General features: G+C 37.7%; 1 protein-coding gene across 1 annotated transcript in view; it reads right to left on the bottom strand.

Annotated features, from left to right (window-relative positions):
• Window positions 1–16,680, bottom strand: part of Ranbp9 (RAN binding protein 9) — a 90,011-nt gene that overhangs the window by 61,935 nt on the left and 11,396 nt on the right. The window contains exon 2 of the mRNA XM_063259898.1: window positions 13,723–13,834. Within this exon, the coding sequence (XP_063115968.1) occupies window positions 13,723–13,834 (112 nt within the window). The remainder of the gene's footprint in view (window positions 1–13,722; window positions 13,835–16,680) is intronic.

The following is a 16,680-nucleotide window of genomic DNA, read 5'->3' on the forward strand; positions in this document are numbered from 1 at the left end:
CTCACCTCACCATAAGTCAGTGCACGCCTCCCTGCCGTTCGCAGATTGCCGTTCTCAGAGCTTCTGCACGTCTCTCCCCTTGCCGAGCCGCTGTAGAGGCAGCCAGCCGCTGCGCGGCGGGAAACCCAAATCGCGGCTTACAATGGCGCGGTTCCAGCCTCCACACCGAGTCTTTTCTGTTCCTGTTTTAGCACCAGGACTGCATTCCAAGTTGGATTCTCACAGCCCAGTTCGTTCCTGAGTCAGCAGAGCATATCTCCACCTGCTTATGTCTCCTTAGTCCGCACCATTCCTGGCTTCTGAGCCGAGTCTTTCAGAGAGCCGCCGGTAGTTGCTGTTATCTGTCCGCCATGTTCTCTACTTAATGTTTTTAAAAATCTATTTCAGCTTGATGAGACGGTGTATATAAATAATAAAACAAATTTCAGAACACCACTGGTGCTCTTACTTTAGTAAAGCACACTGGTGAATGTATATCTATGTATTTCTAAAGAAATACAAGACACTTGTCTATACCAGTCTAAAACATTTACTGTATACCCATACACGCGCATGCAAAAATACAACCATCTTTTTCTTTGAATGGGAGAACAAACTGAAACTTCTTTCAGTTATTAAAAGTGAACTGTCATTAAAAATGACAAATAAGCAACTAGCTGATTCACAGAAGCACAATTTTAAAACACAAAACCATTTAATCAAAAGTTGCAAATGTTCCTGTAAAAAATACTCCAATTAAGTTTTTAAAAGGTGAATATATCAATTATAAAAATGCAATCATTAACTACAGGGTACAAGTATTTATAAAATGGCAAGTAAACAAAAACCAATTATTCAGGTAACTAAAGTTCTGAAAGACTTTTTTTCTATATCCCTGGCCCCTGAAAGAGTATTAACACATCAAAAAAATGTATGGGAGAATAAACAGATGAACCTTCACTTGGATACTGTATTAAGCATGTTTACCATCTACATTTTATGGTATTCTGCCATTTCCCAAAAAGCTTGCTGCCCAGGGAGAGTCTGAGTTGCTGCTCCAACGCTCGACCTTTCTCAGAGAGTAGAGGACTCACAGAAGCAAGTCACTCAAAAAGCAACCAAACTTGAATCTATTGCTCAACTCAATTCATCCAACTCACACCCAACCAATATTTCCTCTGCCACAAATCCTCCCATAACCAGGTACCAGGCATCTGGTACAGATCATCTCTATAGCCCAAAGCCTACCTAACTATTTAGATGAACTGTTTACTCTGTCCTGTCTTTCCTTTCTTGGGAAACTGCAATCAAGGGTCCAGCCTAGTCTTCCCCTTGTTCCTATCTTCTGCTTCCTGACCATCATGGTGCTTTCCCGGCGATCCTCTGTGACATGTGGTGACCCTCTCTGGGACCTGTAAGCATAACTGGCTTCCTCCTTAAAGGATTACTTCTCATCTCCTTAGGCTGCTGACTCTTTCCTATCACATCCAACACTTAACTTTGAGATCAGCTACTACTGATACACAAAAACTAAAATATATGCACATGGCAAAATACATTAGTTTTAATCAACATATGATTAAGACAATGGAATTAAGATTAAAAAACTTGCAACTAAATCTAAATCCTTTTTTCAATTAAACCTAGAACATTTTACTTTCTCATCTGTGATTCAAAAAATTTTGCTCCAATTCTGTGCTGACAGTAAAGCAGCTTCTCATCTGTTACAGTACTCCTCCTTTACCATTTCTCCAAAGGTATAAAGAACAACCAGAACAAAAGCGCTTCTTGCCCCTGACAAGTCCATAGACATGAACCCTTCAGCTGCAGCCTTCTCCCATTACCTCTCAAAGAGCTGTATTAGCACACCATGCCTTAGATTACGGCGTGGCTGTGCTTACTAAAATGGCTGTTGCCATGGTTTGGGTATGGTTTATCCCCAGGGTTCACGTCAGAAGCTTGGTCCCCAGCACGATGGTGCTGAGAGATGGTGGAACCTGAAAAAGATGGTGCCGGGTGAGTGGGTTAGGTTACCAGGGGTGCTACCTTAGAAGACATTAAAGTAGATCTCACAAGAGGGTCACTGTAATGGCTGACATTGTATCAACTTGAGAAGTTTAGAAGTTTAAGCAATTCAGTAGGGGTTTAGGGGCTTCATTTTGTAAATATCCTCATCCTGAGGGAGAAGAGAGCATAGAGCAAGTGTGGCAGTTATATCCACCTTGGATGGCACAAGGGAGAGAAAGAGGCTTGCTCCTCCCATATTTACTCTGGCTGCTTTGCAGTCTTCTGCCACCCTGAACTGCTGTCCCTGTGACATGCCACCCTGCCTTAGCTGATTGAAAACTGAAACCTCCACAAACTGTGAGCTAAATAAACCTTTTCTTCCTTAATTTTGGTCATTGTGGTATTTTGCCTCATCAACAGGAAAAAAGTAACCAAGACAGTCATCATAAAAGAGTAATTTTATGATGTTAATTTCTTTAATTTCTTTGCTTCCTGTCTCTGTGATGTCATCTGTAATGTGAAGTAACAAAGGGGACCCTTATTAGAGGCCACATCAATGGGGACTACAAAGTGAGAGCTAAATAAACCTCTGTTCTTTACCAAGTACCCAGTCTTTCCACTACAACAGAAAACAGACCAAACACACCCTTCAAGGATCAATAAAGTTATTATGCCTTTTACATAACAAGACGAACTCACAAAACGAAAGCAGAACACCTGTTTGAGAATTCCCCTAATACTTCAAAGAATCTCATCTGTAGTAAATTACAATAACAAATGTAACTTGGTTTCCTGCCTCAAAGTAGCCTGTTGTGTGTCTAGATGGGACACAAGAATGAACACATCTTACAGAAAAAGAGAAAACATGACATGGTGGTCATGGCAGCATGTGCCTGCAAACCCAGCTACCACAGAGACAGCAGCAGGAGGACTGCAAGGTCAAGGCCAGTCTGGGCAACTCAGTGGGACCTGGTCTCAATCAATCAATCAATAACCAATCAGGCTGGTGATGGATACAGTTCAGTGATAGAATGCTTGCCCCGAGTTCAATTCCCTGTACCATCCAACAAACAAAACCAAAGAAAGAAAAACAGGGATCAGAAAAAATTTAACATAAGCAAGGAGGTAAGAAAAGTGGTGGGTTTTTTTGTTTTGTTTTGATGACCTTCTTTGACCTGGTAGTCAAAGAAGATCCAACACATATTCCTAGTTAAAGTCTTCAAAAACGCATGTTCAGGCTGTAATCCTAGCACTTGGGAGGCTGACGCAAGAGGACTGCCACGAGTTCAAGGCTAGCCTGAGCAGTTACTAACTATGTGAGTATGCAGCTCAAAAAACTTTAAAAAACATTTTTTTAAACTTTAAAAAAAAAGACAAATACCTGTAAGTTCAAATGGGACAAATAATGAAAATTACCATACACAAAAAATTTTCTGAAATAGAAGATTTCAAGGGAATAAAGGGCAAAAGATCTTGACCACATTTAGTATCAAGTCTGAAAGAGCCCCTTAAGAAAGTGTAAGCCAGGGATTTTATATATACAATCAAATCTTCAAGTAATCTGGGTCACAAATAGTTTGAAGCAGAAACAGACTTCAGGAATGTTGTTCCTCTGAGCTCCTCCTCAGCTCTGGGGTGGAGTATTAATTTCTGCCCACAACCAAAAACAAAGGCCCTAAAAGAATCTCTATTACACTTGTATTAGGCAAAAGGCAGAGAAACACTAAGAATCTCTATTGAGGTGTACCGATCCCAATTTAATTTGGAACATGAAATGATGAGAATAAAGTAGCAGCAGTGTATGTAAGTGCTCTTTTAATGCAGATGTAAGACAATTAGCAACATGGAATAAGAGAAAATTTACAGAAAAAAAGAGTAACTTTCTGACATTCATTTGCCTGACCAAATCTAAAATGCACCATGCAAGTGGAAAGGAAAGGTGGGTAAGGGGAAGCCAAACTCAAAAAGTTACATTTATGCAACATTCTGGTTTCAAGAAACCCAATCAGTGGTTTCTCAGAGTTATCAGTCGAAAAGCATCTGAAAAAAAAAGTAACAACAAGGAATCTGGGGAGTGAGAGAACTATTCTGTACTGCATGTTGATTATGGTAGTTATGCTATCTGCAGTTATTATTCCATGTGTCTATGAAAACTCTTAGTACACTAACGGTGTATGTTACTGCAGGTAGATCAACAAATTTCTAAGTATCAAAATGGTAGATAACTGGGAAGAGAAATGTGTAAGAGAGATTACTAAAATTTGCACTAGTAGGGGCTGGGATTTAGCTCAGCGGCATAAGCACCTGCCTTGCAAGCAGGCAGTCATGAGTTCGATCCCTGGTACCGATAAATATGGGAAGAAAAAAAAAAACGTAAAAAAAAAAATTTGCACTAGTCACAAAAGTACTTTTTTAAATTTCATTTAAGGAGAAAAAAATAGAAAAAGGGTACAAGTTATACAGAATTTCAGAAAAAATAAACAGTAGGAAATCACTCAACAGAGTATTTTTAAAAAGTGAAGTATAGGTAAAAGTTAACTCTCTAAATGTAAAAATATACTAACCCTTCAACAAAAGAAGAAAACAGACCTTATCATAAAACAGACTTAAGCCACAAAATGTTTAGTTGGCTTTCACTTTCGTCTCCACCTAGACATTTCTCCCTACGGAGAAGCAACTACTGTCAACAATTACTTTTGGTATCTGTCCAAACTTTTGAAAAGGAAATAAATAATGACAGGATGAGCCAAGAACTAATAAAAATGGTTACTTGAGGAAAAGACCAATAAAAGTGAACCTTTTGTGAAGTGTTTTCTTACACACTTTTAATTCTGGAACAATGAAAATGTTTTATATAATTAAGCCCAAGAAGAAAAGCAATTGCTAAAAGTAGAAGACAAATTTAAATAACTGAAGCTAGCAAGGTATAAAGTCAGTGTCAGAAGTAGAGAAAATAACTACTTCAAATGACTTTAAAACACAGTATGTTCACTATCCAACCCTAAAGATAGACGGTCTGCAGACTACAATGCAAAGAAGTCATACAGCATTAAATACAGTTCTCTTACTATTAATACTGGAAGCTTAATTTAGAAATGTATATATTCCAGGATAAAGCAAGTAAGTATCATTGGAAACCAAGATATTCCGAGTGAAAAAAGGAGATGTAAGTACAAACATTAGAGAACTAAGTAAAACTGATTAGGAAACTATACTTTGAAATCCATTAAAAATAGGATATAATGATAAACTGACAAATTTGTAGTAAGGCAACTACAGCAGAATCTTACTCTAAAATCTAGGTGGCAAGTATACAGGTACTCACTCACTAAGCTGGAAAAACCTGAAGACAAAAACTGCTTAGATTCTGTACTAAATCCCAAAGAGAAAGCTTGACTCTTACTTAATTTTTCTTCTACTTAGTCACAATTACTACTCTGCAATCACTTTAAAACATTTCAACTACTTCTCCAGAAAAACCCTATCCAAACTGCCAAACTATTCAGGAGAAGTCAAGAAAGTCTAGACCAATCAACATTTCTGCTTAATCTGGAATGTGTGTTCTCACTGTAAAGGAGCTCATTCCGTGTAAAAAAAAAAAAAGCGAACATTCCGTGTAACTGAGACAAACAAAAATGAAGAACCAAAATGTAGTTTCAAGTAATTTATTCACTAGGGACAAGTTATTTTACCTTAAAGTTATATGGAAAGATTATGGGTACCTCCCGAAATTTTAAAACAGGATTTTCTCTTTTAACTTTTAATTAAACTTATATTAAAACAAAACTGTAAGTAATGGCACACATGATTTTTGAAGTCTCTCTTTTGTGTATCTGAATATATATATATATATATATATTAAACCAATAGTGAAAACTGAACACAGAGCCAGGGGTTTAGCTTAGCGGTGTAAGCGCCTGCCCTGGCAAGCGCAAGGTCATGAGTTTGATCCCTGGTACCAAAAAAAAGAATACTGAACAGAGATAAAACAGACCAAAAGAACATATCCCAAAAATGTTAACTGTAGTGAATCTGGATAGGATCGTAATGCTTTCAAAAATATTTATTGATTTCTATCTCACAAGATTTACATTTCCCCCCTTTGCATTAAATATGCATTTAAAACTACTATAATTGTTGGGATATAAAATAACACGTAGGCTATGAGGTGTGATTTGAGCTTCAGCTATAATCAAAAATAACCAACTCAAGAATAATTTGAGAAACAGGATGGTTATGTATCTGTAGGTTATTTTTCCTACGTTAACTATGTACATTGCAAAATAACTCATTTTTCCCTCCACCAAAAAAACACAGCTCCCACTATCCTTCTTTAGTAGTTTTAAAATATAGGCAAAGATGTATCCAAAATTCAAGGTCACTTTGTTCATTCCATAAATTACAAGTTCCTGTCATGGTTTGTGTTTGGATGTCCTTCCAAAGCCTCATGTGGTCAAGGGACAAACTTTTTGGAGGCAGCTCAATCTAAATTTGTGACTGGTTCATTGTCTAGTGCTGGGGTTGGGAGTGTGAATGCTACACTGGCTCAACAACATAGGGGAAGAAAAGAGGCTTGTTCCTCCCTACTTTTCCTTCCTACTTTTGTTGTCTTCTACCACCATGAACTGCTGATCCCTGCCATGTACCACCTTGCCTTGGAACCACCCAATTAAGGACTGAAACCTCTACAAACTGTGAGCTAAATAAACCTTCCCTCCCTTAACTTTGCATGTCAGGTATTTTATTCCAGCAATAAGACAAAAGTAACTAAGACAGTACCCATCTATATTCTGTATTATTCACAGTGCTAAGGGTATACAGAAAAGATGTTCTCTCTACCCACACCTCTACTTACTCAATTAACTTGTTTACATAGTACCTATTTCATATCTCACATCATTCTACACAATGTGGATACAGAAGTGACCAAAATAAACCAAAACTCCTCTCATGTAACCTTGCTTCAATTAAGCTATTTTTCATTGCTAAGTCCTACAACCTAGCATCTTTAGCAGCTCTACCTCACAAATCTCTCTACATCTCTTAAATCGAAAAACAGCAACACATTTATTTCTCCACTGAGACTATCAGCTCCTTCATTTCTTCCTTATCCAGCCTGAAGAAAAACAATTCATTTAAATATTCTCTTACCAGTAACCTCAACTACCGTAATTGTTCCCCAACTTACTAACTCATAATACTTCACATCATGTCAATCACACGAGTAACTTTCTTCCTAAGCAGTTGGGTACACAGACAAAAATGACATTACTGGCTAAACTGCTGTGGTGGCTAAGCTTGATTGTGTCAACCTGACTGGCTTGGGTGCTGCTCAGGAGATTGGCAGAGCATACTTCTGGATGTGTCCAGGTGGGTCACAGCCAAGAGCAGTGATAGTTATGTACAATCTGCTGGGGATTTAGCTCAGCGGCATAAGCACCTGCCTTGCAAGCATGCAGTCATGAGTTCGATCCCCGGTACAAAAAAAAAGATAGTTAAGGTACAATCAATTCTGTATCAAATTCCACCCTGTTTGTTTATACTTTAGCCCCCACAGTACACCCCCTGAGGAGAAGAATTCGCCTCACCTGCTTCCAGATTTCCCTTGGGCTCATTAGTGATATCCTTCCCTCAGCTTAATACATGGGATGGGTCTCGCCCATTCAAATATAACCTTTCTGGCCAGTAATTTGGCCACATAAATCATGATCCTGAAAAATGTGCATACCCTCTTCTTTGATCTAATAATTCTATTTCAAGGAATCTTTCCTAAGGAAATAAAAACAGATCTCATGAATAAGGAATGTTATGGATTATGTTGGTGGCCCTCAGGCTCATGCATTTGCATTGTGCATTTGTGATTGGTTCATTGTCTAGGGTTTAGACTGTGGGTTTGAGTGCTACACCCACATAACGGTGGAGACTGTGATGTAATGGCAGGAAGAAAGCGTGTCTTGCGATGTCTTTTGCTGGTTTCTGCCTTGCTGTTTGCAGCTGCCATGAACTGCGGCCTGCCATGCCAGCCTACCTTGGAGCCATCTGACTATGGACTGAAACCTCCAAAAACTGTAAGAAATAAACCTTTCCTTTCCCAACTTTGGGCTTCGGGTATTTTGTCTCAGCAACGAGTAGAAAGTAACTAAGACAAGGAATATTGCAAATAGTGAAAAAATTAAACAGCCTAAATGACCAACAACAGGATAATAGCTATGGACGTCTCTTTATATTATTACAATATACTCGATTACAAAGACAAAACCAATACAAAGATATTTAAAACTTTAAGCTCATAGGAAAATGCTTACAATTATGCAGGCAGTACACACAATAATAAACAAGATGCACAAATCTGTAAGAACAATTATGCTTAAGATTTAAGTCTGTATATGGGAGGAAATAAAGAGTATTATATAAAATTATGGACACTTTTTTTCCTCACATTATTTTCTATAATTTTCAAATCTTCAAATGGGCAGTGTAACATTTTTCTAAATGGATTATGAATTATTGTTTCTCCAATAGCAATACAACTATTTCATCCACAGTAATTTTTTTTTTTTTTTTGGTCTTTTTCGTTTTTATCGGTACCAGGGATCTAACTCACGACTGTCTGCTTGCAGGGCAGGCACTTATGCCGCTGAGCTAAATCCCTAGCCCCCCCTTTTATGTATTTTTTGTCAAAACTTTGCTATTAATCATCTGAATGTCCCACTGTAACTCAAACACTGCACATCATCTTCAACTTTACCTCCAATAGTTTCTCCTTTGTTTAGTCTCATCATCCTCTATTAAATCATCTAAGCCCGAAACCTGTAAATTATCATTAACTCTCTCTCACCAGCTGTTCCTGACAATTCTACTTCCTCATCAAGTTTTACTGTCCTAAACTTATGACAGTTATGTAGGTTTGATGTCCTAAATACAGTTACGCACTGCGTAACAACCTTGTAAGTCAACAGGCAACATCTGTAAAATATATTCCCTACTGATGTCATAGCTAAATCAGTTTGTCCAAGTACAGTCCAAGATATTTTTACAGTGACAAAATTACCATCAACCCATTTCTCACAGAGGTACCTCAGTCATTTCATTAAGCGATGCATAACTGTAGTTAATTAACAACCTCACTAACTCTACTACACACACAGATTTAATAACCCTCAATAGCCTAACTGGCCTTGGCATGTTTCACATCTATTTTCAATAACCTCAAAAATAGCTGTCATGGTTTATGTCTGTGTCCCCCAGGCCTCATGAGTTTGCATTGTTCATTTGTGATGGTTCATTGTCTAGTGCTTGGGTTGATGGTGTCAGTGCTCCACCCACATAGGGAGCACCTGATGTAATGGCAGGAAGGTTTATGCTTTTCTCTTTGCTGGTTCGAGCTCACTGTGGGCGGCCGCCATGAACTGCGGCCCAGCCATGCCCACCTGTCTTGGAGCCAACCGAGTGTGGACTGAAACCTCCAAAAACTGTAAGAAATAAACCTTTCCTTTCCCAACTTGGGCATCAGGTATTTTGTCTCAGCGACAATCATAAAGTAACTAAGACAATAGCCTATCTAAAATGTAAACCTATCGATATTACTTCCTTGCTTAGTATCAGTACCTGAAAGATATAAAAGCTGTTAACATCAGAAGTCCCTTGACGATCATTTCTACACACTACTCCTACAACACTTCCTGCTGCGTCTCCCAGCAGCAGCAGCAGAGCAATGCACGAGTGTGCTGGGAACCACAGCAGAGTCCAGGATCGCAGCTTTGCTGTGTGGCAGGCACTCAGGTAAGTTCACTCAACAATTTATATTAATTCAGCCCTATGGGGTTGGTATTATTTTCTTTTACAAATGAGTCTTGGGAGTTTGTCTAAAAGAACCAAATCGCAGAACTAGTGAGTGGCACAGGCAAGACTAAAATCTCCACTACATTATTCTAATCAGCTTTTGAAACGGGCATTTTCCTTTAAAGTCACATATTGTCTCAGTTAAGGTTAACTAAAAACTAGCCTAAGGAAGGTAAATGGAGACCTGAGACTTACACCCAGCTGTTCCCCTTCTGTGCTGCTATACACACGCTTGCTATGAAGCCCTCTCTGATTACCAACCCACCTTCTAACAGGGTTGATCATGCTTCCCGACACCATTTCTCTAGTTTGTTCATGTCTACACTATGCACCTTACATGGGATTTCATTAAGTATTTACACCTTTCCCTAAGACTGAAAGCGCCCCACTACTTACACAGTGCTAGCCCTTAGGACAATCACCAAGGATCTCTAATACTAATTCCTTTCTTATTTCCAATAAACCCTTCCTTGTAATGCCTCCAATCCAGTAACAATGAATTGCACACCTCTGCCAAAGCACATGGCTCCACCCTTCCCAGGAGACCATTCCAGTCATTTACCTCAGTCCTAAATATTCCTCTACAACAAAGCCTCTCCAATGTATTCATTTTATAAAGGTCTATCAAAATAACACTGCCTTTATAAGTCTATTTATTGTTCTCTCCTCGGTTCTTCTATAGATGGTGTCAATTTTAAAACATTTAGTAAACAACGTCTTAATCTATGGTTATTTGGATATGCCTGCTCCCTGACCCCTATCTTCCAAACAGTAAATTTGATATCAATGCATTTACTAAATTTCTCCTAAACGTCGGGTCCTGTACTAGGAACCATACTGTGAACACCAGACACAAATGAAGTAATCCTTCTTACAGTCAGATGCTGACAATGCAACTTGTTCAACAAATTTTTGTTAAGTAACTAAATACAGCTTTCTCTCTGTTCCCACCAACTGTGAGGTTCCCTTTGCTGCTCACTATCAACTGAAACCAGAAGCAGATTTTGTAGTTTTTAATTTAAAGGTAGATGGAAAACGGATCTTTCTTACTCATGCAACCTCCATCCCATAATCAAGAAAGTGAGTAAACATAGAAAAAACATTCTGAAAGACAGTACATTTCCATCAGCAGAATAATTTAGGACTAGAACAGAAAAGACTTAATTACATGCCAGTTCTTCCTGAATCACTGTCACAGTGGCATCAATATTTTGTTTGAAGAGTTTAAAAATATCACACTTGTAATGAATTATAATTCTAAAAATTTTCAAATAAAAAATTTATTATCTCTCACTTTTAGAATTAACTGTCTCCACTGCTTCTATCAGTATGCATAATTTAAAACTTGAATGAAACTCCTGAACTCAAAGTGCACTTAGAAGAAACAAGCCTTTTCAGAAACTCATCTACTAATCACTTATCACTAACAATGACAAAAAGTAATATACACACCGTAAGTATGTCACTCATAAAGTCACATACACAAGCTGGTTTAATTTCCTGTTGTGAAATGTTAGAAATTTAAATTAATCACAGAATTTTGACAGGCTAGTTTTAATTCAACTGATTTTGCTGAATATACATGGGAAATATGCTTAGCTTAAAAGAAAATGTAATGTTGAAAAATTTTGGGCGGGGAACAGTACTGGGGATTGAACCCAGGACCTTCAAACTGAGCTGCACCCCAAATTCCTTTTTTAGTATTTTTGAGACAGGGTCTTGCTAAGTGGCTAAACTGGCAACATTGGACTCAGCCTTGAGATTGTTCTGCAGTAGCCTCTCAAGAGTGCTGGGGTTACAAGAATGTACCACCACTCCTGGCGTCCTTCATCCAATAATACAAACTTCCTTCCAGCTTATCCTGTAGATAATAAAAAAAAAAAAAAAAATACAAGTAACCACCATTATAGTCCTAGTCCAAATTTTCTGTAAGACGACTTAGAAACAATGCATGTGACAGAAGAGTATTTTTGAGTGCACACTTCATTAGTGTCAGTTCTTTCTGGTTTCTTTCATTCTTCTGAAAAAGGCAATTCATACTCAATTCTTGCCATTTCATAAGAGAACCTGTGGTCAATGACAGTTTTTCTGAAAATCTAAAATCTTGATTTAAGTATTTATTTACTTGTCCTATTCTTGGATAAACACATGGTTTAAAAGAAAATTCTATCTATCTATCTATCTATCTATCTATCTATCTATCTATTTATTTATTTATTTATTGAGACAGGATCTCACTTTGTGGTTTGAGCTGACCCTGAACTCACTTTGTAGCCCAGACTGGTCTCGAACTTGCAGCAATCCTCCTGCCTCAGCCTCCGAAGTGCTGGGATTACAGGCATGAGCCACCACGTCTGGCTTAGAAAATTCATTTTTAAAATAAGCAAAACGAACTGTCAAGTTGATATATGTCATAACAAAAGATGATTAACAGCTACTCATTTTGGTCCACTCTTTATAAAGATGCTAGGCATTTAAGCTAGAATTTTCACAACATTTGCTATAGTCAGTACATCTCCAAAAAAACATTGCTTGACCAGAATTGGCAATATGAATCGCTTTTTCTTCATAAACATATTGTTCTTGCCTTTCAGCACAATGGGTTAGGCCTAGAACTTGGTTAACAAGTCTATCAGAGAAACAAATAAAATCTGACCAAAGCAATGTTTTCTTTGACAACACATAGGGCAGGCACTGTCCCTTTTCAATGCACGTATCCATTCACTAACTCCTAGCCATAACTTAAGTACTAGAGTTACAAAAATGTGCAACAATCCCTGCCACTGAATTTGTCATATACCAGCAAGCAGACAATTAAGACAGTGTTAATGTTATAATTAAGTCTACCTAAAATGTCCAGAAACTACACAATGTTATTCTGAGGAAAAGAAAGGGCCACAAAAAGGTAACCCTAAAGTAGGGCTTGCAAATGGATTCTCAGAGCTGGGCATGGTGGTGCACCCCTGTAATCCCAGCACTCGGGTAGCTGAGGCAAAAGGATCTTGGCTATGCATGAGTTTAAGGCCAGCCTAAACTATATGGCAAGATCCTATCTCAAAAAACAAAATTTTAAAAAAGGATTCTTAGCCTGGCAAGTGGGAAGAGGAGCAAAGCAAGTGAATATAAGGAGGAAGGCCATGCATACACAACTATAAATATGAGCCAACACGTACACTCAGAGAAAGCCAAACAGTACCTTCTAGGTGAAGGCAGGCAAGAACAAGAAATTCTTCAATATCACTGCAAACAAAAGTCAACTGAAAGCTTCATTTGGAAGCTTTCTTTCTTTCTGCACTGCTGGGGACTGACCCAAGGGCACCAAGCTTGCGAGGTCATAGAGTCAAGGGCTCTATGACTGAACTGCACACCCTCCTCCACCCTTCATCCGCAAACTTCTAAACCACATCCTAACCCCTGGGAATTTCTTCTCCTGAAGGGCACACAAATATACATCCCAATGATTGAATTGAAATGACTGGATTGAAATTCCAATCCCAGTCCCCTGTAAAAATACCTAATAAGTCATCTAGGTTTTGGTTAACTAGGTTTCACACTTAATTTCTTAGAATTCAGAAAACAAGCAGTGGAAGAAAAGTCATGGAAAATGAATCATTGTCCTTCTATTGTTTAATCTCAACTGTTTTAATAATAAAATGAACAAACAAAGTAAAGTTAAAATCATGAATTCAAGCTTTAGCTTAAACTAGCATTTAAGCAAAATCAGATCTAATCTGTTCTACTAGAATATTCACATTCTACTTTTCCACGTAACAAAATTTAAGATTTCAATTTTCCAATCACATCATAATGGAATCAAAACATTCATCATGAATCAAAACAAAAATAATTACTCAAAAGTAGCAAATGATTTTTTCTACCAAAATTTACACTTACCCATCTCTTCCCTTACTGACAATTTTTACTTCAAAATAGTAAATCCCACATGCTGCTGGTATTGGGTGCGTGGCTCGAACTGATGCTGCATCTTTAGGGGTTTTACCATGACCTGCATGAGAAAGAAGAAGAAAGAAAGAAAACGAGAACCTCAATAAGCAATTCAGGAACAAATAAAAGTTTCTGGAATGATTTAATTTTTGCCCCCAATAATTCAAATAATTAAAAATAACCCAATGATCACCATCTCAGTTAATCCAAAATGCAAAACAGTCCAAGTAAGTCACAGAATTCTTCACACCATTGCTAGCTTTATAAAAGCTTCAGAATCTGAGCACCCTGCACATAGTGGTCCTTTATGATAATTAAAAGTACAGTAGGGTAAACTATATTTTTAGGACAAAAAAAGGCCAGATTTATGAGAAACATAATGAGCAAAGGATCTTTGTTTTATCAGATCTAAGTTTGCACGTAACTTATCCCTATTCTTGAAAAATGACCTGTTTGTAAAACCAGAGATATCTGAATCATAGCATAACATTAAGTACAATTTTAGACAACTAGATTGAATCTTTAAAAAACAATTCTTACTTTAAGAATTTATAGTTTTGTTATATGAGATATTATCACTAATTCTACCCAAAAGTTGATTCATAAAAATTGTTCAATCAGTAATGACCCATTCGCTGGGCATGACAGTGACCTGTAATTCCAGCTACACGAGGTTGATTGTAAGTTCAAGGCTAGCCTGGGAAACTTAACAAGACCCTGTCTCAGAATAAAATCTTCAAAAGGAGCAAGGAGTGTGGGAAAGCCCTTGCCTAGAATGTGGGAGGCCCTGGGGTTCAATCCTAGGCATAACAGCACCCTCACTCCTGTCACAAAGGAGAAATGAAAACCCAAACCTATTAAGAAATATATCATGATACTGTTTTTCTTTCTTTTTAAGAAAGGAAATAACTGTCTGCCACTGGTGACATTTTAGGAAGTCTGTTAGCCAATGATTTCTAAATTTTTAAAACTAGCTATTACTCAGTTCTAATCCCAGAAGGCTTCCTTCATTCACAATCACCTCCCTTAAGCTTTGCTCAAGATATAAATTATCTCTGGGAAAGCTGGCACAGAAACAAAATCAAAGGAGCAAGAGAAAGTATGTCCAAAAGCTGAAGAAGAGAAAGTTGAATAACATGTCAGAAAGCAGAGTGTGAGACAAATTTCCATATTCCCCAAAAGGACTGTAGGAGAAGCTTCAGTCAGGTATCCTACTTAGATGTGCTTCATTCAACACCAACTCACATTTTAGTCATGCTATAAAATACCTTCATGGATAGCAGAATTCTCCTCAAACGCACCATCCTTGTATAAAAACTAAGTTATCTTCTTTTAAATCAAAAATTACACCTTAAGATATACAATAACTATCACATACAAGATCATATCTTCCCTCACTATTTACTTTACCAAATTACCAAAGCACACCCTATTATTAAACAGCTAAGTTTATACTTGCAATGCAAATTAGCACATGTTTACATGGCCCAAAACAAACTGAATAAACTCAATCATTCTTTTCTCTGCCATAAGACTTTACTAGAGGCAGAAATAATTTCTCAGTCAAATAACAAGAATATCAATAAACTTAGCTAGAAAGACTAAAAGAAGCTACACTGTATAGCACCCCCCCAAAAAAACCCACTTTAACACATGTATACAATAAATGTACACTCAGCGAAGCAGCAAGAGAAAAAACAGCAGGACAAATGTGCAACAGTCACTTTTCAATAAAGGGATGGACATTTAATGAATCGTGGTTTCAGTGAAACATCTTTTTCAGTAAAAATATATTCAAATAATTAGGTTCCTGGGAAAAAGTCAAGCAAACCAAATGCATATTTAACAATTAGTTCTGAATAAATCCAAAGACAACCTTGACTAAACAGAATCCAACCAAGTACTAAATCAACCAAGTTTTAGTGTTTGTTTTTGGTTGTTGGGGAGAGGGGAGGCGGTGGTAACCAAAACTTTCAGGGGCAAGGTGATCTCAAGATATACTTAATGAAAAGTAGTTAACATATTTAACACTACGTGAAAGGCTCTGTTCTAAAGGCAATCATTATGTTCATTAACTCCCCTAATAGTCAAGACAACCCCCCCAAAGCAGGTACTGTTGACTGTCATTTCATAACTGAGGAGCTCAAGATAAAGAAGCTTGCCCATGGTCACACTGTTGAGAGAGGGTTCCAAACCAAGATTCATGCTAGGTCTTAAATTCAAGAAGCCCAATCCAGTGTAAGCTCTGACTCTACCTGAAGGATTTAGAGGGGGCATTTGGGATCACTCTGCATTCAACTGCCATCTCCTGTACCCCCTGCGACTATGGTGAAAGAGAAAGAAAATTACCTGAGAATGAACAATCTCTCCGACCATTAGGTGCTTGTCTATGGACTTTTCCTCATTCACCATTTGTGAAGTAAGTATTACTTAACCTCATCTATGAGGACAGTCTGGCTGGCTAGGTGGTAATCCCCGTCCTCTCACCGCTCCTCCAGTGCCTCCCAAGAGGACAAGTGCCTCCCAAGAGGAGGACTGCCCACGCAGAGGAGGACCTTTCCTCAGTTAAGCATGTAAGGGTAGCTTTGTTCCCCTGCTAGAACCTCCAAATAAGCTCTCAAACTTAAGAAACTTTTCAGAGATTATATAACTTTCCTCAAGCTGATAGAATGATGCACTAAATCCATTCATGAATTAAAATTGAATATATTTTCACATTATGCAAAAATAATTATGAAGTACTACCCAAGCTTAAATCTTCATGGATCCTTTGTATTTATATGCTTACATTGTAGAAAAGTCCGACAAATGCAAAAATTTAAAAGATTGGTTTCATTTTTCAATTAAAATTTGAAAGACAAGTTTAGATGTAAAATTAAAAGGACTCAGAGAAGTTCTTAGAGGAGT

This window comes from Cavia porcellus, unplaced genomic scaffold (genome assembly GCF_034190915.1).
Source record: "Cavia porcellus strain 051 isolate PalLab524CR breed Dunkin Hartley unplaced genomic scaffold, mCavPor4.1 scaffold_13, whole genome shotgun sequence".
Classification (NCBI taxonomy): domain Eukaryota; kingdom Metazoa; phylum Chordata; class Mammalia; order Rodentia; family Caviidae; genus Cavia; species Cavia porcellus.